This window comes from Bufo gargarizans, chromosome 1 (genome assembly GCF_014858855.1).
Source record: "Bufo gargarizans isolate SCDJY-AF-19 chromosome 1, ASM1485885v1, whole genome shotgun sequence".
In the NCBI taxonomy this organism is placed as follows: domain Eukaryota; kingdom Metazoa; phylum Chordata; class Amphibia; order Anura; family Bufonidae; genus Bufo; species Bufo gargarizans.
In genome coordinates, this window is record NC_058080.1 from 678,161,783 (window position 1) to 678,188,332 (window position 26,550).

A 26,550-nucleotide genomic window follows, 5' to 3' on the forward strand; every position below is an offset into this window, starting at 1 on the left:
GCCTCGTCCTCAGAAGACTCCTCTGACTACCCCCATACTCCTCCTTCCTCCAAACCAGAAAGTATATGACGGTCACTGGAGGGGGAATCCTTAGCAGTAGCTGTAGAAGTACTGGTACGGCTTTTAATCAACCTGCTAACAGACTCTCTAACCTCTTCACAGATCATGTGCTTAATGCTGCCCATTAAAGACGGAGCTTCCTCTTCCATTAACTTGACATAGGGGTTTTGCCCAGGCAGAGGGTAGCTTCTTTTAGCCCACATATCACATCCCCTTTCTTTTGCTCTGGAGGTCTTCCTAGAAGACTCCTTAGACACCTAAGCACAAAACATGACTCCATGAGCACTATTATAAAAAATTCATGCTGGGGATAACGCCTCTTACCCCACCCTGGTACTGATGTATTGGTGATTTCAGTGTGCTGAGCCTGCTCCATATTTCACAGCAACCAAACCAGAATGGAGGAAACTGTCAACCTACTCCACTCGGCATGGCAGTGAGCTGGCTGTGCTTTTCTCCTCAGCGCGCAAGCCGGCCGGCTCCCTCCCCTTCCGATCCGCAGCATCAGCACCAAACGTGAACACGGCCGCAGAGGTTCTGAGAAGCCCAGAAAGATCGAAACCTCCCCAGGATCAGAGAAGGGGAACGAAAGGAGGTAGGGAGAGAGACGGGAGCCCAGACTTCTGCAGCGGCTCCTAAAGGAGTCTTACGCCGCACGGGGGCCCCCCTCACACTTACCAATAGCCGGGGCCCCCGCAGCACCATCTTAGTCTTTTCCAGCGGATCCGATTCCCTCCTGCCTCTTAGAACACAGAACTGAAGGCAGAGGGGATGATACCTCTTTTAAAAGGCAGTTCTTGTTAATGTTTCCTGTCCTGAGGAGGTAGAGGTGGTCTCTCCAGGGGTGCTGTCATAGGTGAAAGAGAAAATGAATCCAGCCAGCAAAGGAAGCAATATGGATAATCACAATTAGTATTGTCTTGTATTACAATTAGTAAGTGCCTTGTATTAGCTTTCCCTACATAATAAATGCAATTTTCTGAAGTACCACAACCTCTTTATCTTTACTTCTGTGAGTACAATAAAAGGGTGTGAGAAGCTTATTGCCACTGCGATGCTACACTATTTTGGGTGCTTCAACCTTTTTCCTAATACAGGGATTGTGTAGTGGCTGTACCAGAAGGAAGAAGAAGCAGCTGAGATAAACTGTGGTTGAATTTAGCAGCGGAGAGCCTTGTTCACATTGAGAGTATACCAATGGAGGTTACTTCAGTCTGCAAGTGAGACATTTTTATCCATCTCCAGTGTAGGTTTAAATTTGTATTAGTATTTTTAACACAGGGAGAAGGGAGGGGGAGAGCAGTCAGAAACGGGAGCAGGATTGATGGATTTAGGTCACATTCAGCAGCTAGATGAAGGGCTCCGGCTCCCAACTCCAGTAGTCTGTTCCTTCAGAGGAACAGACTACCAAAGATACCATATCTGGCGGGGATCCGGAATAAATGGCTGCATGCAGCAGTATTTGTCTGTCCAAAAGCCAGCATTTATGCCTTATCTAATTATAGTCAATGGGGATCCGCCAGTGCTATGTCGGCTATGGTTCCTCTGCTGAAACACACTACCGGAGTTAGCAGAAACAAAATGGTAGGTAACCTTTAATGAAGATAATTTAGAAAGTTTCTGAATTTTGCAAACGAACAATAAAAAAACATAAAAAATTCAGTGCAAAGGTGTCCATGGCCTTCAAAGCATGTTCAATGCGTTCCACCGACCGGAAACACGTCTCCTGACGTTGCTTCCGGATGCTGTGAGACTTGCTTTTTAGGGATGATGGTAACTTCATTTTGGCTCCTGCACCATCAGTTGTAGGACAGGCGAGACATCTGCCGTGGGTCATCTTCTTGTAAGTTACTCATTTTTGTGTTTCTTCATGGCTTGTATTGCTGGGACTAACTTCTTTATATGAAATGACATATCTGGTTGGTTACACATGGTGCTTATATGTCACTTTTACTTTGTAGGTATGTACAGTCGTGGCCAAAAGTTGAGAATGACACAAATATTAGTTTTCACAAAGTTTGCTGCTAAACTGCTTTTAGATCTTTGTTTCAGTTGTTTCTGTGATGTAGTGAAATATAATTACACGCACTTCATACGTTTCAAAGGCTTTTATCGACAATTACATGACATTTATGCAAAGAGTCAGTATTTGCAGTGTTGGCCCTTCTTTTTCAGGACCTCTGCAATTCGACTGGGCATGCTCTCAATCAACATCTGGTCCAATTCCTGACTGATAGCAACCCATTCTTTCATAATCACTTCTTGGAGTTTGTCAGAATTAGTTGGTTTTTGTTTGTCCACCCGCCTCTTGAGGATTGACCACAAGTTCTCAATGGGATTAAGATCTGGGGAGTTTCCAGGCCATGGACCCAAAATGTCAACGTTTTAGTCCCCGAGCCACTTAGTTATCACTTTTGCCTTATGGCACGGTGCTCCATCGTGCTGGAAAATGCATTGTTCTTCGCCAAACTGTTGTTGGATTGTTGGAAGAAGTTGCTGTTGGAGGGTGTTTTGGTACCATTCTTTATTCATGGCTGTGTTTTTGGGCAAAATTGTGAGTGAGCCCACTCCCTTGGATGAGAAGCAACTCCATACATGAATGGTCTCAGAAAGCTTTACTGTTGGCATGACACAGGACTGATGGTAGCGCTCACCTTTTCTTCTCTGGACAAGCCTTTTTCCTGATGCCCCAAACAATCGGAAAGAGGCTTCATCGGAGAATATGACTTTGCCCCAGTCCTCAGCAGTCCATTCACCATATTTTCTGCAGAAGATCAATCTGTCCCTGATGTTTTTTTGGGAGAGAAGTGGCTTCTTTGCTGCCCTTCTTGACACCGGGCCATCTTCGAAAAGTCTTCGCCTCACTGTGCGTGCAGATGCACTCACACCTGCCTGCAGCCATTCCTGAGCAAGCTCTGCACTGGTGGCACTCCGATCCCACAGCTGAATCCAAGAAAGTCCTGGCACTTGCTGGACTTTCTTGGATGCCCTGAAGCCTTCTTAACAAGAATTGAACCTCTTTCCTTGAAGTTCTTGATGATCCTATAAATTGTGGTGCAATCTTAGTAGCCACAATATCCTTGCCTGTGAAGCCATTTTTATGCAACGCAATGATGGCTGCATGCGTTTCTTTGCAGGTCACCATGGTTAACAATAGAAGAACAATGATTTCAAGCATCACCCTCCTTTTAACAGGTCAAGTCTGCCATTTTAACCCAATCAGCCTGACATAATGATCTCCAGCCTTGTGCTCGTCAACATTCTCATCTGAGTTAACAAGACTATTACTGAAATGATCTCAGCAGGTCCTTTAATGACAGCAATGAAATGCAGTGGAAAGGTTTTTTTGGTATTAAGTTAATTTTCAAGGCAAAGGAGGACTATGCAATTCATCTGATCACTCTTCATAACATTCTGGAGTATATGCAAATTACTATTATAAAAACTTAAGCAGCAACTTTTCCAATTTTCAATATTTATGTAATTCTCAAAATGTTTGGCCACGACTGTATTCAGCAACATCTACAGTTTTTATGTACAAGACCCCACTGCACAGGCCTGACTGAACTACTACCATAAGTATTGTATACAATTTTATTTTTTATCTTTTTCTTTTGATATGCATCAGCCTCCTGAGGAGCCCATTTGTTTTGGGGGAAACGCGTTGGGGAATATGTGTTTGTAAGTCCTATACCATAGGGACACCGAGGGTCATTCAGGTATAAGTTCGGGGACAGAGCAATCCCACCATCAGGGGTTGTCTCCAGGCAGAGGCTATAATAGGACTGGGTCAGGGAAAGAGCAAGGATCAATTGTTCTCTCTATGTTTGGACTAATTCGTCCCTCATTGTCTTTTTTCTTTTACCTCTGCTAGTTTTTCACTTTTGGGTATTGTCCCTTGCTTTATAACTCCTATGGATGATATCAATTTAGTAGCAATATTATGATAATTTACCCTTTCTGACTAAGTCTGCTTATATGTGGCTTTAGAGGTTCTCTTTCTTTTAACTATTGATCTATTAAAGTAACTGCTTTTAGGAGTCCTTTTGTTTTGAGTAATAAATCATGTTCCATAAGTGTTTCAACTGGGCAGAATGAACATTTTAGAGGGTAAGGCCAGGATGGAGACAAAGCAGGACTATACAATGCAGAATTATACATGTTATATAATTTATACCGACGTTGATTCTGATCTGAGGAGTAGATCAGGTTATACCAAGGCGGAAGAAACTCCAACAAATCTGACACTAAGAACAGCGAACATGGAAGCATTAGGCCTGGGCTATTGAAGGTAAAGCTTTGTGGAACATAAGAGGCTTCCAGCCTAGACAATCCAGTATATGTTTTACACATAACGCTCTATCTGGAATGTCTGCCCGTTTTTTTTCTTTTTCCTTCTACCAAAACATATGTCTAGAATTAACTGTAATTGAAAAGGACTCAGACTCTTTAGCAATCAAGAAAAATGCTGTGGTTGGTCATTTTTGTCAGGTATGATATTTTTTAAGGAGGTTTGTTTAATCAATCTGTGTTTATCGCTTTAGAAGAGACGTAATATGGAATGTACATTAGATGTGTCTAAGACACAGTGTTAAGTTTCATACGAAAAAGAATCAGTCAAGATTCAATATGTCAGGAGTGGAAGACAGGGCTTAGAGAAGAAAAAGCCACAGATCAAATGTAGTGTATGTACATTAACTACGAGGATGATCGTGGGATATGGAGACGTAAAGCTATGGAGGGGTAGTTGGAAGGAGAAAATTTACTATACTAAAAGGAAAGGATTTAAGGCCATTAAGTGATTTTACTAGGAACTAGCCCTTGAGACAGTAAATCGTGGCCGACTACTTTACAATGACTGCTTATTGCCAAGCAAACAATGGACCATGAAAGGTCTCTTGCCTAATGCAAAGGATAGGTCAGTGGCATACGGATGTAGCTGATGCCAAATTGTCATTGGTGTTATCCCAATGTGTCAACACTGGGATAATCTGCTAACTCGATGTACAGTAGCATAGGTACCTTTCTCCTAACCATACAGGTCCATATCTATTAAAGGGGCTTTCCAGGACTACAGCGGTTACTACAAGCGGCCACTGCACTGAGCAGTTTACCATACAATGAACGGATAGTGGGAACTGTATGAGCTAAGCTGCGAGCACAATATTCACATGCAGAAACTTTCATCTCCTATTTCATAGCCACTTAGATTTAAAGAAATGTATGCTATTTTATAACATTTTATTTTTCCTATGAAATTCAGAAAACCAATAACTTAAATGGTCACTAACGTCTCACACAACTTTGCATGAATCAATAATAGAGGTGAATATAAGAAACTGTGTACTATATCTTATCAGAAAGAGAAGTCTCTCCTTCCACAACATTCTCGCTGAAATTTCTGCTAATTCTGTCTTGTGAGACCAAAAAGGCTCTCAGCTCACAAAAGGCTCAGATTATAATCTCCGATATAAATCTATAGAGAGAGGAGAGCAGGAGGAGGTGTGAGCTGCAGTGTGTGTGAAACAAGTGATCTCACCCCAAGTGCTTGAATCAAATCATTACTGCTTAGTTCTCTACAATGCCCTACATAGTGCTTTGGAGCGATTGAGTGTGAGAGAGCTAGGGTGCAGAATTTCCTGTCTCTATTTGTAGTCTATGGGGAGACATCATAGCAATCTCCACCCATAAGCTAAGGGACATCTGAGAATTAGATGGAGCTTGCAGAGGAGAAAATTTATAATAAATGTTCTATGCCAGAGGCTCATTTAGGGCCCTCTGACACAGATTCTGCTAAAAAAGGGTGGACAAAATAGTTGAGCATTCTCCTTGAACAGGGTTTTATCTAAATCTTTGCAGTTGCTATGCAAATGCTTTGCATTTAGATCTGGGTTTGATTATTGTCTAGCCTTGTCTGGTTGATTAGGGTGGAGTGCTGATTGAGAGTCTATTTATATCCAAGCCTCACTTCGACACTAGTAGGTTTTATGACCTACTGTAATTAGTTGACTTTAAAGGGATTCTGTCACCAAGTTTTAGGTTATAGAGCTGTGGACATGCACGGCTAGATCGCCGCTAGCATGTCCGCAATATATGTGTCCTATAGGGCTGTGTGCTTTTATTTTCTTTAAAAAGGGATTTTATAGATACGTAAATGAGTCTTGTATGTGTCCAAGGGGCTGTACGAACCTTCCTGGTGCCCAGCCGTGCCTAGCCACACCCGCCTGTGAAGGAGCCCAGCACCGCCTATGTCCTCCGAATCTCCTCTTTTCATCAACTATAGATTGCCGTAATCTCGCGATGCGCAAGCTCGCGCATGCACAGTGCCAGTATAGTGTTCCTTCCCTGTGCTGGCATCAGCCTCAGGGAAAGAACTGCGCATCCGCAAGCTCGCGCATCGCGAGATTACGCCAATCTATAGTTTATGAAAGGAGGAGATTCGGAGGACATAGGCGGTGCTGGGCTCCTTCACAGGCGGGCGTGGCTGGGCACAGCTGGGCTCCAGGAAGGTTAGTACAGCCCCTTGGACACATATAAGACTCATTTACATATCAATAAAATCCTTTTTTAAAGAAATTAAAATCACACAGCCCTATAGGACAGGTATATTGCGGACATGCTAGCGGCGATCTAGCCGTGCATGTCCGCATCTCTATAGCCCAAAACTTGGTGACAGAATCCCTTTAAGTAAGGTTCCCACCACAACAACATCTACAGAAAGATCTTGAGCACCTTGTAACTAATGCAGTGCAGGGATATATTTTATTTCCTTGTGAAAATGCCAAATACAGTATGACACTTCGATCCCAAATGACCTTTATCAAATAATATTGCCACTTGGGCGGAAGAAATGTTGCATGGGGTAAGGAAAGGTGAAGACTTTTCTGATCCACAAATAAAAGTAATGGATGTGAGGCCTGTTTGGATATCTGTAACATTTACACATGTATGTGTAATCTAATATTGAATATTACAAAAAGAATGGCAGGCATATTGTGTAAAACCTGCTAAATACAGGTCAGTCAATGCAAGTACAAACCTACATTTATAAAGAGTTGAGTGGCTTTAATAACTCACACCGGCAATTCTATTCCTAGACTCACAATGCCTAAAACAGTATATGTTATAAATAATCTTCTTAAAGGAGAAATCATTATTTCAGTGATGATAGACAACCACTTAGGATGTATTAAATTTACTGGTAACGCTATTAAAGCTCTAAGGCAGGCATGGCCAACCTGCGGCTCTCCAGCTGTTGTAAAACTACAACTCCCACCATGCCCTGCTGTAGGCTCATAGCTGTAGGCTGTAGTTTTGCAACAGCTGGAAAGCCTCAGGTTGGCCATCCATGCACTAAGGTACAAATTTCAAAGACAAGATTAAGATCTCATTCATGAGATCCTACAATGATTAAAACAGCTTTGTGGCAATGTAAGTTCCTGTTCCTTCAGACAGACCTCAGTAACAGATGCCTTCCTAGTCACCTGTCATAACTTCCCTGTCTGTTATAGGATCAAGGCTTCTCTCACACATTGGATTTCACTTACAGAGAAAAACTGCAACCTGCTAACCTGCTTAGTAGCCTCGTCCTCTTTAGAGACAAAAAAACACGAGAGCAGTCAAAACCAAACTACTGTAAAAAAAAAAAAAAAAAAGCAAAAAGTAGCACTTGAAGTCACCTACAAAAAAAATAAAAATAAAAAAATATGAAAAGGTAAATAATGCCCTTAAGGGCATCCATCGGCAGATATGTACCTATGAAACTGGCTGACCTGTTACATGTGCGCTTGGCAGCGTGCCCGCATTGCTGAGATATATGATGTGTCAATATATGCAAATTAGCCTCTAGGAGCTCTTTCTGCAACTGCCATGCTCTCTGCAATTTGATTGACAGGACAAAGATGGTAAAAACGTCATCACGCCTGGCCTGATAAAGAACATGCCGTACTTAGATTAAAAGGTTGTCTGGAGAGGGGAAAACATAATTAATTGCAGCAAATTATAGGCTGCTCAGCTAAATTGATCTCAAATGACTTGAAGTGGCAACCAAAACTTGTAAGACGCGGAAGGAAGCGGGGAACTACTGTTCAAATGGATCGAAGAATAGCCAAAATGGCAAAGGCTCAGCCAGTGATCACCTCCAAAAAGATCAAAGATCTGAAGTTTTCAGTGAGCATTGCTACAATCAGAAGACAATTAAGTGAAGCTGATTGTACCAGAAAAAAAACTCCCTGCAAATTCCTGTTGTTGAAAAAACAACATCTTGAACAGATTAGGAACAAATTGACTGCCCCAAAGAGAAATGGTGCAACATTTTGTGGACTGATGAAAGCAAAATTGTTCTTTTTGGGTCTAGTGGCCACAGACAGTATGTCAGAAGACCACCGAATTCAAGCCACAGTACACTGTGAAGACAGTAAAGCATGGTGGTGCAAAAATCGTGATATGGGGATGTTTCTTATACCATGGTGTTGGGCCTATTTATCTCATACAAAGGATCATGGGTCAGTTTGAATATTTGAGGAAATCATGTTGCCCTAAGCACAAGAAGAAATGGCCTAGAAAGGGGGTGTTTCAACACGACAATGACCCAAAACACATCTTGGTTACAGACAAACAGGATTGAGGTAATGGGTGGCCCACCCAATCCCCTGACCTCAATCCCATAGAGAACTTGTTCGGGTGACATAAAAAATATGGTTTATGAAGCAAACCCCAAAAGTGCAGAATAACCATGGAATGTAGTCCAATCGTCCTGGACTGGAATACCTATTCAGAGGTGCCAGAAGCTAGTGGACTCCATGCAACATAGATGCCAAGCAGTTCTCAGAAACAATCGTTCTGCTACTAAAGATTAGTTGAGTAATTCAAATTAAAGTGAAAACTCAAACATTTTTGCAGTTCATACATTTAATATTTGAGTTTTTAAAGAAAAATGCTGGCACTATTGTTTTGATTTGGAATGGAATATGTAGTATTTTTTTTAGTGCATTTGTATTTCTGGAAACAAAAAGTTATAATGTTTTTGCGATTTAGCCCCTTTTTTTAAAAAAAAAACTCACTGCTATTCTTTTTAAAGGGAACCTGTCACCGGGATTTTGTGTATAGAGCTGAGGACATAGATTGCTAGATGGCCGCTACCACAGCCGCAATTCCCAGTCCCCATAGCTCTGTGTGCTTTTATTGTGTAAAAAATCTGATTAGTTACATATGCAAAATAACCTGAGATGAGTCCTGTACGTCAGATGAGTCAGGGACAGGACTCATCTCAGGTTAATTTGCATATGTATAAAATTGTTTTTTTTACACAATAAAAGCACACAGAGCTATGGGGACTGGGTATTGCGGATGTGCTAGCGGCCATCTAGCAACCCATGGCCTCAGCTCTATACATAAAATCCAGGTGACAGGTTCCCTTTAACACTACTGTATGATCAGTATTATATGTTCTGTACTGTTCTTTACCTGTGCCAGGATGAGCTGGCTCCTTGGGACTCAATATGCGGGCAACTTCATTTTATTTTACTGGACCCTGAAGAAGCTCCTATCCTCAACATAGAAAGTGATTTACAGTCTCTAACAGCTCTTTTTGACTCTTATATGCTAGGGCTTGCTTTATCTGTATTATCATCTGCTTATTAGTATTTTTTTAAGTTGACATTTTGGGGACCTCGGAACTACTTATTCGTTTTCCATAGAATTATGGTTTTAAGTTACAGTTTGTCCATCTTATTATGGTAATCCAGAACATAATAAAGGGGTTACCCACCTTTTAGAGGGTTTTTGTCAAACCTGCAAAGGGAAACATACCTGCTCTCCAACGCAGAGTTCTGCCTCCTTTTTCCCCCCGGCCTTGGCTACCTCGCTCAGTTCCACCACTTTCAGCATCTATTTTGATGCCACCACAGTCAATCGCTGGCCGCAGTAGTGACTCGCCCCCCCCCCCCCCTTGTGTCACATGACCAATTGTCATGTGGCAATGGGGGCAGGTCACTACTGCAGCCAGGTATTGGCTGCAGCGGGATCAAACGGATGTTAACAATGGGAGACCTGAGTGAGGCAGCTGAATCTGGGGAGTGAAGGACCTAGTGGCGGAGAGCAGAAAATATGCTTCCCTTTGCATGTCAGGCCAGAAAGGGCCAACCCTTTAATACTGCTACTTACAGGACCACTTGTACTTTTTGTATAACCGATTAAGTTGTGGTATTTTATTGAAGACCAGATTGTCTCTGGAATAAGGAGCCTCACTCAGGGCATTAGTACATACGTGGACGAAATTCTGCAACCCTTTGTGTGGGCACTCCCATCCTATGTCAGAGACACCATGGAGGTAATTAAGAAGCTTGAAGGGATTCAAATTGATGAGCACACAATGCTAGCCAGTCTGGATGTGGAGGCGCTCTACAGCTCCATACCCCAGCAAAAAGGGTGTGGGGCTGTAGCGGCCTTTTTACAGCAACGAGGCACACATATTTGGCGTCACAATGAATTCGTACTGGAATTACTGCAATTTACTTTGGAACACAACATATTCCTATTTGACCGCAGGATTTACCACCAGCTCGGTGGTAAAGCACAGTGGAATTCGAGAATTTTGTGAAGGATCTAAATAACAATGAGCTAGGTCTATTTTTCACATCAGAAATCCACAAAAATAAAATCATGTTCCTGGACATGACTATTTTTAGGCTGGGTTCACACCTGAGCGTTTTACAGCGCGTTCCTACGCGCTGTAAAACGCTCAACAGGCAAGAACCAATGATTCCCTATGGGAATGGTTCTCACCTGAGCGTTTTACAGCGCGTACGATTGCGCTGTAAAACGCCCGACGCCCCAAGAAGTACATGAGCGTCTTTGGGGCGTCTTGTCGCGCGTTCCCGTACATTGACTTCAGCGGGAACGCGCGACAATGGGCGTTCGCTTGTCTCTGTATGCGTGATTGCAAACGCCTGTACAATCGCACATACAGAGCGCTCCATCGCGAACGCTCAGGTCTGAACCCAGTGTTGGGAACCTGAGCACAAGATTGTTTCGGAAAGAGACTGCTACAAACAGTCTCATACAATGGGACAGTTGCCATCCTGTAGCCCTGAAAAGGGGTATCCCCAAAGGGCAATATTTGAGACTGCGCTGCAATTGCTCTAGGTTATCGGACTACAGGGTGGCAGCCAAGGACCTCCAAATCCGCTTTAAGAAGAGGGGATACCCTGATCTGGTCCTTAAGAATTCATATCAGCACTCATTAGCAGTGAATCGGAACACACTACTTTAACCTCGGAAGAGAGAAAATTGAAAAGGATAAAATCTGCATCATTGCCACGTTTGATGAAGCTCATCAAAAAGTACGGGATGTCCTTACCTGTTACTGGGGTATTTTATAGTCTGACCCAGATGTAGGACATCTTGAAGATACTACCCTGACTATTACGTACCTTCGAGGCCGTAACCTAAGGGATAGACTTGTTCATAGCCTCCACCATAGTCCACAGCCAACTCAGGGCCGGTCTTAGGTGTTCAGGCGCCCTGTGCGAGCTAACCTTGTGGCGCCCCCGCCCCCCCCCCCAAAAAAAAACAAAAAAAAAACACTGCTTGTTGCTGGCATCATGGCATAGGCTGGCTGACTATCCAACCAAGTAGTTACCAGCCCGCACACCCCAAAGGCCGGTGTAATGTTATACTCCCCTACTTCGTGAGATTTCCCTACCTTCGTCACTTCCGGTCGCACCGGACATGACGTGAGGAGGTGTGCAGCGCCGTGCAGGCGCACAACGACAGGTTAGGGAAATTTCACAGCAGAGTGCACATGCGCCGGGAGCCTTGCCGGCGGTTAGGGTAGGGAAAAACTATGGGCCAGTGTGCAGGCGCAGTGATCGGATGGATGTTCTCAGCTGGACACCGGCCGACACTGCGCATGCACCGGGAGCCTCACCAGCGGTTAGGGAAGGGAAAAATTACTTACGGGCCAGTGCTTTTTCCCTACCCTAACCGCTGGTGAGGCTCCCATCGCATGCGCAGTGTCGGCCGGTGTCCAGCTGAGAACATCCATCCGATCACCGCACCTGTGCACTGGCCCATAGTGCGCCCCCCCCAATACCCCAGTATAATAAACATTGGTGGCGCAGTGGGCCCCCCCAATATAACAAACATTGGTGGCGCAGTGTGCCCCCCCCCCAACACCCCAGTATGATAAACATTGGTGGCGCAGTGCGCCCCCCCAACACCCCAGTATAATAAACATTGGTGGCGCAGTGCGCCCCCCCCCCCCCCCCGTATAATAAACATTGGTGGTGCAGTGGGCAGTGCCAATGAGGGTTAAAAAATAAAAAAATAATTAACTCACCTCCTCCAATTGATCGTTTTCTGTTCTTTCTTCATGACCTGTCAAAGGACCTGTGGTGACATCACTGTTCTCATCACATGATCCATCACCATGGTAATGGACCATGTGATGAGCTCAGTGACGTCACCAAAGGTCCTGAAGAAAGAACAGGAGACCGGCAGCTAGGCGATCAACTGGAGGAGGTGAGTTAATTTTTTTTATTATTTTTTAACCCTCATTGGCACTTCCCACTGTGCCACCAACGTTTCTTATACTGGGGTGTTTGTTGGGGGGGGGGGGGGCGCACTATGCCACCAACGTTTCTTATAAAGTTATACAAATACAGGAGGCGGGTGCCGGAATCAAATAGCCGGCACCCGACCTCTGTGACAGGGAGCTGCGATCAGCGGCAGTTAATCCCTCAGGTACCGCACCTGAAGGGTTAACTCAACTGCCGCTGATCGCAGCTCCCTGTCACAGAGGTCGGGTGCCGGCTATTTGATTCCGGCACCCGCCTCCTGTATTTGTATAACTTTATAAGAAACGTTGGTGGCACAGTGGCCACAGCCCCTCCCCTTCTCCTCCCGTCTCTCTTCTTATTGGCAGCGGCGGGGGCAGCAGGCAGGTCAGACACAGGGGAGGAGGAATCAGGTCAGACAGGGGAGGGGGAGATGGAGGGGGCGCCCCGAGGTAGAACACAAGTGCAGCCTCGCCTGCCGCTGCCGCATATACATTGCGAGCTGTCGGCCGCCCAGCGCCCCTGTTGCTATGGCGCCCTGTGCGGCCGCACAGTCCGCACACCCCAAAGGCCGGCCCTGAGCCAACTACATGGATTAGTTGACAACCTTGTGGTACTTTCCGGTGTGGAGGCTGTGTAGCATGTGCGGCAATTGAACGAGGCAACAGCTTCAGGAGTACGGTTACAGGGAAAAAGTTTGTAATTCGTTCATTTATCAATTGCAGAATGAGTGGTGTCATTTACCTGGTAACATGCATATGCGGCGTGCAATATGTGGGTAAGACAATACGGGAGTTAAGGCGACGGATAGGGGAACATCTGAACGATATTCTCCTTATTTCCATAGGTACTGATATTGCCTCCGTACCTGTACTTTAACCACTGATTGGTCCCTGCATACTGCATATGCTCGTTTACATTGTGACAACGCTGCAGAGGGTGTACATGGAGGACGGGAGTTTACGTGTCTTTCAGACACTCCTACCGCCTTCCGGTTCGCGGACAGTGGCTCGCCACACCTTTGTAGGGGGAGAAACGTCCCCCATTTAAACAGCTGTTTGCAGCGGCCACCCTAGCACCGATGCCGCCGCCTTGAGATACGAGGCGGACGGCATGTTTGTTCGTCTGTCTGTCCTGCCTGTATCCAGCGCTCCTGATGAGCTTTAGTCGAAACACGTAGAGCAGAGGATAATGCAGCAATGTTCGCACAGACTATATGAGGACAGATACTAGGGCAAATAGCCGCTTGAATGTCAGGTACCACTCACTGGTCTGAATTGTTACCAGGGGGAGAAGTGGAAATTGAGTAGAGATAATCACACCCTCTGTGGCAGCCCTCCATTAGGCTGCGGTGTTGTGATTATGCCCCTAGTTTTACTGTAGATTAGCCTGACTATTTTCACGTTTTACATGAGCCGTTGCTGTCTCTGGTTTATTTAAGTCACAATACAGAGAAAGCGGCGGGCTGTAATTAATTAATTGGTGATAAAGAGGTCCTTCCTCTTTTTAATGTATATCTAATATATCTATTTAACGTTTCTCAGTACTGTGAGCACAATTACTAAAAAACATTTACAATCAATGGAACAAATTTCCATTGGTCACATCCAACCTGATACCAACCTCCTTGTCAAACATTGGCTGCTCTCCCCTCATAATCCAATTCTTTGTGCATTATATTGTAACGGGGAAACCAACTTAAAATGATTTAATGATTTAGGATAACAAAATATCTTTCTTAAAGGGGAGGTATGTGTCACCCATATAAAAACTCTCCTAGGTTTTGGCTTGGGAACAGCATTGAATCGAGTGTGTTACTAAATTTCAGCACTCTCCATGCTGAAAGAAATTAACCCTGTTCTTAAAGTTTAAAAATCCCCTATCTAAAATGGTACATAAAGTCCCATGTTACCAGAACATCAAGCTGGCCTCCACAGGTGGCCCTAAATTGTAGACGTCCGCAAATGAAATCTGTTGATACCATTGTGAGGCCGTCTGTCTCTTCCAGACGCTTTCAGACTTTTTTCTTAAGTGTTTTACCTGAAACAACCTCAAAGGCTGACTAGATACTCTACATATTTCAGGCCGAAGCTTGATTTTCTTTTAGATCTATGTGCCCACATAAATAACAGATGCGTCTACAGAAACCTGCATTTCTTTTCTGAAATACTTATGGTAATCCTTCACAAGGGATCTCAAATTAAACGTGCAATGCCGTAATGGATAGATATCCTCCGACAACACATTGTCCTTATTAATCGGATCCTCTAATTATACTTAATTACCTGTAATATCTGGAACTGTCGGCCCTAGGTCACCACTCCTCAATTCCTACAACCCAAGGCGAAAACTTATTTGCGAGTGAATAAAGCTATCTTTAATTTAAATAAGTTAATCAAGATTTGCACATAGTTAAAGGGGTTATCCCATGGTTAATGTAAAAAATAAAAAATAGTACATGACTTTCTAACAAAGCTAGAACCAGCCCTGCACCTCACATGGATCGAGACATCTCCCCATTCATTGCTCTGCTAGATTTAGATCAAGCCGACAGCTGAAGGGGAGCGTTTTTTCTGCTGCAACTCAGGGTGTGTGTCCATGCTCTCCCTATCACAGCTCAGGGGGCGTGTCCATGCTCTCCCTATCACAGCTCAGGGGGCGTGTCTATGCTCTGCCTAACAACTCAGGAGGCAGTTGAAGGATTAAACTGAGCATGTGCGGCCTTCTCAGTGAGTCGGACAAAGAAATAAGAAAACAAACAGCAGGTGGCACTATACAGGTACATTTTATTAAATAACTCAATGGCTACACTAAATTTCTAATTACATGCAATTACAAAAGGTATTTAGATTCAGGTGCTGGTTTGAAAACTTTAGATTATTATTAGTGGGAAACCCTTTTAAACTTAGCCATAGCGATAAGCTAGTATGATAACGCACCAGGTATGGCTGGCTACATCTGTATGTGTCCTTTGCACGTGCCTCCCCAGCTTTTAGGAGCTGCAAATTTTATCACGCACTAGTGGTACCTGAGATTTCATACCATTAGCACAACTTGGCACTGGGTTCAAAACTATATCACTGGCAGTTAAATGGTTTTTCAACACCATGAAATGTTTTTACAAACAGCAGATAATGGTATTTAAAAAAAACCCACTGACTTTACCAACCCTAACCCTAACCCGACACCTCCCTGATCCCCCACCGGTCTTTGTTCAAGCGGCTCCAGTGATTACGTGTTTGATGATAGCATGTCCAATTCATGCTGCGGATTTCCACAGCAAATTTCATCCGTTTCAATGCACATGCCGAAATCTACGGCAAATCCAAAGCAAAACATTTGTTTTGCCGACTTTGTAGTTTTTTTGCCCCCACTGCAAACGACATACCCTTAAAGAGATAACATCTCTATAACTTCACCACATCGTCCAAGGCTGCTCCATAAGTGGCGCGATCATATAGTTGTATAATATGCATGCATGATTTCATTTCATTTGACCCAAACAGGTCAGCAGGACTAGGAAAGTCCATGTTATAGAAAGTGAGACAAGATGTCTGTGGCTGACAGCTAACACAGCGGATGCGGGGCAGGCACATGTTATCGCCCCTGCCAGACTGCCACAAAATTCCACAGTATCTGGCAGTCTTGTACAGATTCCTCAGACCTTTCAATGGAGAACACTTTTGTTTGGTATCTCCTCCTCAGATCTGCTAATAACCCTTCCTTAAATGCCATGTTAGACGGCACAATCTGGTAATGATTATCAAACACTACACACAACGTTTACAAAGGAACTGGGTTTCCAAATTCTTTACATAGAGAAACAGTTGAGAGCTGCTAAAAGGGATCAAAATGCCTGACGTGACCTATGCCAATGGAAAGGCTCGACCAAAAATGTAAACACGACGGGCTGGTCTACCGAAGTTAAATATGACCAATTGTCTGTAGACAGACTACTAGAATGTTATCTCTGCCCGTCGACAATGGACAAGGAAGTCGTACAGCAACGCTAGACAAACAGGGATGAACTCAGCATGTACTAGACACACAGAAGGGGATTGTATTGAGATGTATTCACATGGCCTGACCTAATTGAACATACCTGAAGAGCATCTGTCAGCAGGACCAACCCCAAAAAAAAAAAGAATAATACCTGGTAGGGCTGATCCTGTTGACTAGGACCATACCTCTCTTGTTGAAATCCGTTGTGCCGTTTTCAAGAAATAAAACATGTTTATGCAAATTAGGGCTTAAGTGCACCAAGGGGCATGCCACAGCCCTTTTGATTCACCGTAACTCCTCCAATTTCATTATCTGTCCCCTCCTCCTTCTCTCGATTGACAGGGCCAGACATCAGCCTTTTGTCTGGTCCTGTAAACCTGCACCTGCGCCATATGGCCTGGTATCGGCACCTGCACAGCACATCTGCTCCTGCTTTTCCCGCCTCCGCGTGTACGCTGACAAGGTATGGAAGCAGCAGCAGATCCTCAAGGGGTGCGCCGATACCAGGGACTATGGCACAAGCACAAGAATACATGGCCAGGGGAGATGTTTGATCCTGTCAGTAAAGGAGGAGGAGTGGCTGGAGCTGCAGGGTGGTGATGACAAGGTGCCCGAGGGCTCAGGCCAGCCTCTCAGTGCTCCAATGACCTTATATGTATATTAATAAAAATGTTAATTCTCGGGAACAGTGCAATGTAGAACCATCCATAAAGTGTGGCATACCTGGTTTAATAGAGTTGATCCTGCTGATAGATGCTCTTTAAAATGTGTATAGGTAACACAAGTTTATAAACTGTGTCTCTGTATAACCGATAAATATTTTGGAAGCTGTGGTACAAAACTGCTTCAAGGTCTATGAGCTTCACACCAGTGAAGTGGCTATGCTGAATACAACTACTATGGTTCACACAACGAGCTAGCCATCATTCTTTGAGAACATAATGTACTGTACCTCTATAATATCACTAAGCACCACAAAACCACCTCTCCGCCTTGCCTTGGTCTGAGTCCTGAAACACTTTCTGACATTTCAAACATCTGCTACCAATAGCTAAAAAAGGTCATTTCGGACCCTTGCTTTTGGCAACATTATAATGCTAATTGTGGGCAGACAATCAGAGGAAATTCTATTGAAATAAAGAGTATACAGTTCAAAAATGGTCTAATGGCGTACAGAACGACAACAAATGTGCAAAAGTGTTTGGACGCCCGTTTCTGTGGTCGGTGCAACAAGGTCCAGTCAAAGTTCTCGTTCTCTACTAAAAAGGTCAGGATTCCAAAGAAGCTCTGGTTACTGCATGCTTAATCAATTCACTTTACCTTTAATTAAGTGTGCTGAAAAACGCAGTTCCCCAAGGCTACAAGCAGCATAACAGAGCTCCAACACATTCCTTCATGACACCAGGGAAAATAAATATTCAACAGCTAGGCACACTTCCTATAATATGTTTTTTTTATCTAATATGCAGCAATGTACCATAGCAAAGTAACCATGAAGGGTCCAAATAAATAATCAAACTGCTAGCGAGAGCAGACATCCAAGGTCAATAGAGGTAGTGTACCAGAATGTATACAGCAGGGTAACTGTGCTCGGGTTTATAATATATTAATAGGAAATGTTTATTCTGTGTGTCATGGTGTGCTTCCTCTTGCAGTCAGTCTAGGCAGAGTTGACTGACACCAGCTGAAGGAGAGGACATGCCAGGAGAAAAAAAAACTGGAGGCTATGAAGACGTTTGAGGAATGTGGCGCTGAAAATGAGGAAGGAGGTTTAGTGTGCCAGCGTAAAACGGAGAAAAGGAGGCGGCAGGTTGGATGGGACACCGAAAAAAATGCCAATTCTAGTAAACTCCTACCATGCCACTGTTAGCAAATAGGAAGAAAGCAAAAGGTTTTACAGTATAACTAGATGGCTATGCAAAGAGGTATCTTCCAAGAAAGAGAACCATCTCCGCCAGCGCCACCTAATGGCGCAAGCACCCGGAAATAGAGCTCAACAGATGGATATCTGTGTTGGCTATAATCCCTGGTCAAATCCCAAGGCTTGTTGGAAAGTCGGATCTTGACACAGGGAGCCACTTCCAACAGATGGCCTGCACCTATCCAATGGCGTATCCTAGTGATATGTCAAAGTCTGAGATTAGATAACTCTTTTAACCATGTTCATGGGGAGATAGAGTTGCTTACAATAAAACAAGAAATCTAGAGAGAGGATTGTGCTCCTCTAGGGCAACATTGTCAGGACTGATAGTGCCACACAGATGACAGTAAAGGCAATGCTCGCCTATCTCCTAGCTTAATATAAAAGGGTGAGCAAAACTTTGTAGAAAAACCGAAGGTGCAAAAGTGCTGCTCAGAGTGCTCAGCCCCTTTGGCTTTTATTGACTGTTTTTTTAGCATGTAGAGCACAGATCCACGGCCGTATGAATGGGTCCTCATCCGTTCCGCAATTTTGTGGAAGGGGAGCAGACTCCTTCATTTCAATGCTGTCCGCATCCGTTGTTCCGTTCCGCGGCCCTGCAAAAAAGATAGAGCAGGACCTATTCAAGAATAGGCATTTCTTTCATAGTGCCGGCAAGGGGCGGTCCGCAAATTGTGGAACGCGAATGGCCTGGTATCCGTATTTTGCAGATCCGCAAATTGCAGACCGCAAAACACTACAGTCCTGTGAATGTAGCCTAAGCTTGTGGAGAGTTAATCTCGATGTGACCATGGCGGCAATCTCCCAAAAGTTGAGAGCAGTATCCATGTATCCACATTACATAACGAAACTAGTTAAAAAAAAAAAAAAAAAAAAAAAAAATTATTTGGAGTGCTATTGTATGTGGACTGAAGAAGCGTTTCTACGCATTTCAACCTATACCTCTGTCAACTGGTAGCATTAATTAAGCTTTCAATTCTACTTCCCTCTGGGGAGGAGAAATCGACTTTTGCCACATGGTGCCGCCAGCTAACACCTGGCCAGAGGAGCACATAGCTTGGTAGCTATCCTTGGAGGAGAGGAAGACCAACCTCCAGAAAGTGGGTCATCGTGCACCTCCTGTCTGGCCAGAGTCATGCAGTGTTACGCCCTTCCTTGGCATTATGCACTGCTGGAGTTTCTCTTTCTTTTCCCGCGAGTTGGCAGAAACGATGTCTCCCCTCACATGTCATCTGCCCTGTTTTATCGATGTGTCTCGAGAAAACAGTAGACTTTGTGGAGCTATACCTCTCTAATCCCGATAATGTAGATATTTTGCGTGTGTGTATATAAACACTCACTGCTATATTAATATGCCTGATGAAGACCTTGGTTATAAGGCTAAAACGCGTAGCATCCTATGACTAAAGAATCCAGTTCTTGTAGTCCGATTCCACATTTCTTCGGGCAACATAGTATCTGATCGCTGAATAAGTGTACTGTATAGTTGCTTCATGCCCACAACTTTAAACATAGGGAGTTCGGCCACTGTTATTTTCAGTAGCCTTTCCACCTATGGCATGTGTCACACAACAATGGCAGGTTACAATTTTCAGAAAAATATTAAAGGCCCCCGGGCTAGGAATACGGGTACATTTATTATATAGCACCCAATACCAAAAATACGTACTATATGCTGTTACAAAGCCTGACAAGAATCATCCCATCCCTTACCATCCTTTATCATCGTCGTCTTCTATCTCCGAGACAGGATCCTCTTCAGGGGCATCAATTATCGCCTGTGTCAGCTTCGATTTGAAACGGTCCAAAAGAGACAACGTCTATAATGGGACAGATTAAAATTCCAAATGAAGAAACACATCAATTCTGAGTACTAGGAAGTGGGAACTGCGTCAGTGAGTCTCTGACGTCATGTGTACTACATATACTGGGAAGGCAGCACTCAGTGGGGTTCTCCGACCATCTGCATTTAATGTGACCTGATGACACTTATTTCAGGGAATCCATCTCTTCATCTACATCAAAGCTATTGCTGATGATGCAAGGACTGGCAGGCTAACAAAGGCAGGAAACATCTTTCTTCATACTACTGTCCTACAGTGATTTTAATTTAACCAAAACCTTTCCAATGATTATTTGGAATTATTAAAAAGCCATTAAAGTGCACGGCTGCTTTCCATTAATTTCCTGCAGCTCCACAGAAGTGAAGGGAGTAGTGGCCGCATAGCTCCCCATTCATTTCTTTGGGTCTTCTGAAAATAGGTGTGCACGGAAATTGGCTATTTTTGTTACTCCTATAGAAATGAATGGAGGGCGCCCACGCATGAGCAGTGCGTTCCTGTTCACTTTGGGAGGTCGGTCCCAGAGATAGGTATGGGTCTCACACCTGACACTGGTGGCATATTCTAGCAATATGCCACCTATGTTGAAGGAGAGACAACCCCATTAATGCATCTACAAAAGGAATAATTGGGATATGGCTAATTAAAGATGCTCCAGCTTTATTTGAGCTATAGCTGTTTTTCCGAAGGCTCCCTGCTGGATGTGCCCATGCTGTATTACGCCTGCACTAGTGGGGAATCCATCCAAAACATGCCCCCAAAGTGTACAGTGTAAAAGACACTGAATGCTGCGATGTCATTTGTATTTTCATATGCACATGCTGATGCTATGCAAACCGCCAGTGAAATGCATTGAGAGGACTCCTTAGTATATGCACATAACGGACTCCAACAGGAGTGCTATGCATTTTACAGTCAGTTTGTGTGCACACATCAGCACAATGCACTGAGTATTAAGATACAACTGAAATACTTGCACACAGCGTAATTTACACTAGATACCGCTTACTGTCGTTTTGGGGGAGGGGTGTTTCGGAGCTGACAGATTTCCTTTACCTACCATTACATGAAGGTAGTCAGTGATGCTGTAGAAATAAAAACAACATTTGAAAGGTCCTAGGGTAACACATGGGAACTAAAAAGGGTTCTACTCGATAGTTCCTGAAAAAACAAAAGATGGTGCATTTGCATTGCTGTACCCCATAACCATGCTAATGCACTTAAATACACCTTGTAAGTAACCTCTTCGGTTTCCATCGTTATGCTATGTGTTATTTACTATAAAGAGGAACTTTCACCACTCCTGACATGCCTGTTTTTATAGCTATATGCATTCCTTATGTAAAACCAGTTCTGGAGCATCTATTGTTACGACTCTATGTTGTGCCCTTCCTTTGTTATTTCTACTAGAAGTTATGGATTAATTGCTAGCAGTCTGCAGTAAGGGTACAGATGGGAGGTAACCGGTTGGGGGGGGTGTACCTGCACAGACTGACTCTATCCAATCAGTGCTGCCATTTTCAGACTGTGCAGGTACACCCCCCCAACTTGTTACCTCCCCTCTCTACCCTTACTGCAGACTGCTAGCAATTCATTCACGACTTAATAAAGGAATGGCACAACAGAGATATAAGAACAGATGCTTTAGAATTATTGTTACATAAGGAATGCTTGTAGCTATTAAAATAGGCGTGTCAGGAGTGGTGACAGGTCCTCTTTAAGTCAATGACAGTATTTTAAAAAGGTACGATTGTTCCTCCCACATTCTGTTCTACTTATTGTCGGCAGCACATCCCTAATTACTCAGGAACAAGTGCTGCTGATAATGAAAGATGACATCAGTCAAAGAAACGAGCGTCATTGGCCGATTGATTATACGGGCCAATTATCAGAAATGAACATTCCTATGAACGCTTGCTCCCCATAATTGGCATGAAAATCGTTTGGTCTAATAGGGCTTTTATAATGGCCATATACTTTAGATTTCCCTTGAGAAAGAAAGGAATGCACATGTTCACCTTCAACATGTCCAAACCTTTCTTTTGGGAGTTGGGACATCTACCCTACCTCGTTGAAATCGACGAGTCTAGTATTGCAGCTAAGGCTACTTTCACACTAGCGTTCGAGCGGATCCGTTCAGATCCGCTCATATTAATACAGACGGTGGCTCCGTTCAGAACGGATCCGTCTGCATTATAACTTAGAAAATTTTTCTAAGTGTGAAAGTAGCCTGAGCGGATCCGTTCAGACTTTACATTGAAAGTCAATGGGGGACAGATCCGCTTGAAGATTGAGCGATATGGTGTCATCTTCAAGCGGATCCGTCCCCATTGACTTCCATTATAAGTCGGAACGGATCCGCTCGCCTCCGCACGGCCAGGCGGACACCTGAACGCTGCTTGCAGCGTTCAGGTGTCCGCTCACTGAGCGGAGCGGAGGCTGAGCGCTGGCAAGCGGATGCATTCTCAGTGGATCCGCCTCCAATGAGAATGCATTAGGGCCAGACGGCTGCGTTCAGGGCCGCTTGTGAGCCCCTTCAAACGGAGCTCACGAGCGGACACCTGAACGCAGGTGTGAAAGTAGCCTAAGCTGTGTTTTACTTTAGGTTGAGCTTCATTACCAGCTACACACAACTGTGTCAGAAGTGGCACTGCTTCTTAAATAAAACCAGGTAGAGAAGGAGCCGAGAACCAGCAGCAGGAAGCAGGTAAGTATGACTCCCTTTTGAGGTCTGATCAGGAGAGTGGATGCAACCCCTCCCCTCCCCCCAAAAAAAGGTGGCCAACAGCTTTAAAATATTTCTAATTGGCCAAGTTAGTAAAATTCCAACTGCATCTCTTGATGAATCACCTGTTCTTCTCTAGAAGATCCTTTCTTTGTATTTTTCTTCCTGCAGTCATTATACTTTTCTTTCTCCTTCAAGTATTCTTCCACGGCACTGTTGGCTACTGTCTGTTCAGCTAGAAGAGAAAGCAAGAAGTAAATGCCAAAATACTGAATCTATGCAAATGTATGTAATTTGGATAAAGAACTAATATGTGAATAAAAAATAAATAAATGATCTATCTATCTATATTTCTTGTAAAAAGCTAGCCATATGCAGTTAGAAGGGTTGGTCCACAATTAAACATTACATTTCTCTGTTAACATCATGGAAAACATAGTAATTTTATAATTAGAATTTTGTCTAGATATGGCTGTAACATCTAGATGTAGTTCTTATGTTCCCTAATGAATCCAGTGCTGATGAGAACCCATTTCTAGCGTACCGATTCATACTGGTTGGCCTGCACAGTAGCAGAAATCACTCCAGTGCCAACCTAAAAGAGGATCCGGGTGATGTCACTGAGCTACTGGCCATGTGTGGCCACCAACATTGGAGACATCAGATGGAAGTTCTAACAGGATAACAAAAAGAAAGTGGAGGAAGGGAGCGGGCGCTATACCAATGTATCTAACTGTAATAATATCTAGACATGGGCATAATTTTTTTTAATTTCAATTGAAAAATGTATATCTTTTGCAGAACCTAAGAAAGAAAAGTAATAGTTCAGGCTCTCTCTTACTAAGCCTCATTCCCCTCATCTATTTACCACTGTGGTGTGGGAAATGTACTTCTGTCCTTGTTGTAATATAAATCACTTTCCTAATCACCTGACTTCCTAGTGAGACTGTGTCAGTTGTAAGGGGTGGGGTTACAGGGGGAGGGAGAAAGTAGCAGCCTAAACGAATCAGGAAACAGGAGGTGTGTCTCAGACTACTTCAGACTCACTGTAGACACTCCCTAATGGAGCGGAGCTAAAAAGCAGCCAAGAAATAAGCAATGAAGGAAATAGTAGGAGAGCATCCCTTATAGGTACTGACTTTTTTTGAGGTTCTGACTGGACAGACACTTTAATCATGGAACAGCGCCTTTAAAGTATACTAGAGATCAAGAATTTACAATTCATGTTAATTACGTGATATTCCACATTTACAATAACACAAACGCTTGTAAATAGATATAAATTGTGGGAAGCATTACTATGCAGTATATTCTGGGCAGATAAGACAGAGTTTTATGTACACACTGGTATAGGAACTCATACTGGAGCCATATCGTAGCAGAAGCTCAAAAAACAGAAGCAGGAAGGACTCGGCTTAAATGATTAACATGCACCATGCCAAAGTTATTGAGGCACCGTGCCAACACAAGTAAACATTCTGCCAATACGTAAAGAAATAACATTCAAGCAGTAAACTGGCATTCATCTCAAGCTATAAATGCCAACTCATACTTCCAAAGGGGATTTCCTTTAGCAGTGAAAGCACCTCATAATAACTTGATTGATAACATACAAGTATAGATCTGCCATACTCAAATCACCCCATCTTCCTAAATTATACAAATGCAGAGAATTTTACAATTAAGTGACACCTGTTTGATGGCTCAGTGGTTTGCGCGGCTGCCTTGCACTTCTGGGGCCCAGTACACATATTTGATCATCACAACATGATGGGGAAATTCTGGTGACCAACATAAAATCCTTTGCAAATTCTTGAATATATGTCTGCCATATTTTCCTGTTGTCATTTTATCTCCAGTAGACTGCGTCCTGTACATGATGTAAGGTTGCTGACAAGCAATCATCTCTCTCACCCCATCCTGGCAGTAGGTTGAAGTTTGCACACTGCTGTGACAAGCACGCTGCTGCACAGCACGTCTGCAGCCTCTCCTGTGCCATAAAGCAGCACTGAGCTTACTCAAACTGCATTAGTCAAAAGTACAGCGTGTGTACATGAGGAACAACACTATTTCTGGCCATTATATGGCTTGTATATGGCATTTTTTTTTTTTTGCAGTTTTCCTCTTTGCTTGCTGAATATCTGGTTTGCAGCTTCTTCAGACATGGTGGATGGAGAACTGCTGCCGTCCACTGCTAATGCAGAAAGTAGAGGAAAATCTCCTACCTAATTGTCTCACAGTAACTCAGGAAAACAGAGGACTTGGCAGAGAAGTACTGACCTGCAGGTTTGTTAATGAAGCACTTGTGATGAGCTATAAGCTTCCTATGTAGCTGTGCAGTCTGCTTGTCCGTGTGTCTCCTCAGCTCTGCTTGGACTATTGATTTAGGCCCACTGATCAGACCTGCATCTGTGGCTATCCTGCATCCTGCTTACAAAGATCTACGCAACTTTGTGTTTTGATAAAATTTAATCTGGCCGTATCACTCTATATCATATCTGGGAGAGATATCAAGGGTCATTCAGGTGCCAGAGCTACTGCCCTGAAGGCAGTGATTTCAACAATCAAAAAGCAAGCTAGAGGCTTGGGGAAAAGGGAGCAGCTAGAATGAGTTTGAGTGTCTGCTGAAGTTGCTCCTCAAGTGCTCTTTTCCTCTTCAAGTTCTTGTTGAAAAAAAAATATACATATAGGCTGCACAGTCCTATATATCCTATATACCCTAGGCATTGAAAACAAGTAATGTTTTTCCCTCCACGCCTTCCAAGAGCCACAACTTTATTTTTTTACTTTTCCGTTCACATAACCATATGATAGCTTGATTTTGCAGTTGTATTTTTAATTACACCATTCAATTTACCGTGCCATGAATTGGATAATTGGAAATATTTGCTCTGGGTTGCTATAACTTTTTCATATTTCAATCTACAGAGCTGCATGTTTTTTTTTGTGTGGAGTCAGTTGTAGTTTTGGGGTACATATCTCTTTTTATTCCATTTTTTTTTTTGTGCGCGAGGTAGCCCCTCCCCCCAACCCCCCCCCTCCCCCTTTTCTGTAACGGTGTTCATCATGCAGGATAAATACTTATGTAAGTTATTCTGAACACAGCAACACCAATTGAGTTTATATTTTTCAGTTTATTTATCTTTACAAAAATTGGGTGCTAATTGTTTTTTTTTTATTCCCCCCCCCCCCCCCCACTTAGGGGAATTGACCATGCAATCGTTTATACCATACAGTGCAATGGTTTACTACTGCAGTCTTTGGGAACTCTGTGAGCTTCCTAGTAAGCCCTGCTGCAGGTAGGGTTTAATAGGCAGTTTACAATGGAAGGTCTGGAAGCTTTTACAAGGTCCCAGGCTGCCATAGCAACTGATCAACACCCCAAAATGGTATGCTAACCTGGATAAAAAACCAGCAACTGAATAAAACTCTGTTTGCACTTGC

At 43.6% G+C, this 26,550-nt stretch overlaps 1 protein-coding gene across 1 annotated transcript in view; it reads right to left on the reverse strand.

Moving 5' to 3' along the window:
• The window catches only part of CWC27 (CWC27 spliceosome associated cyclophilin), a 256,562-nt gene that overhangs the window by 35,549 nt on the left and 194,463 nt on the right, over positions 1–26,550 (reverse strand). Inside the window, exons 12-13 of the mRNA XM_044276156.1 lie at positions 23,232–23,341; positions 20,254–20,360 (exon numbers count right to left, since the gene is read on the reverse strand). Coding sequence (XP_044132091.1) covers positions 20,254–20,360; positions 23,232–23,341 — 217 coding nt within the window. The remainder of the gene's footprint in view (positions 1–20,253; positions 20,361–23,231; positions 23,342–26,550) is intronic.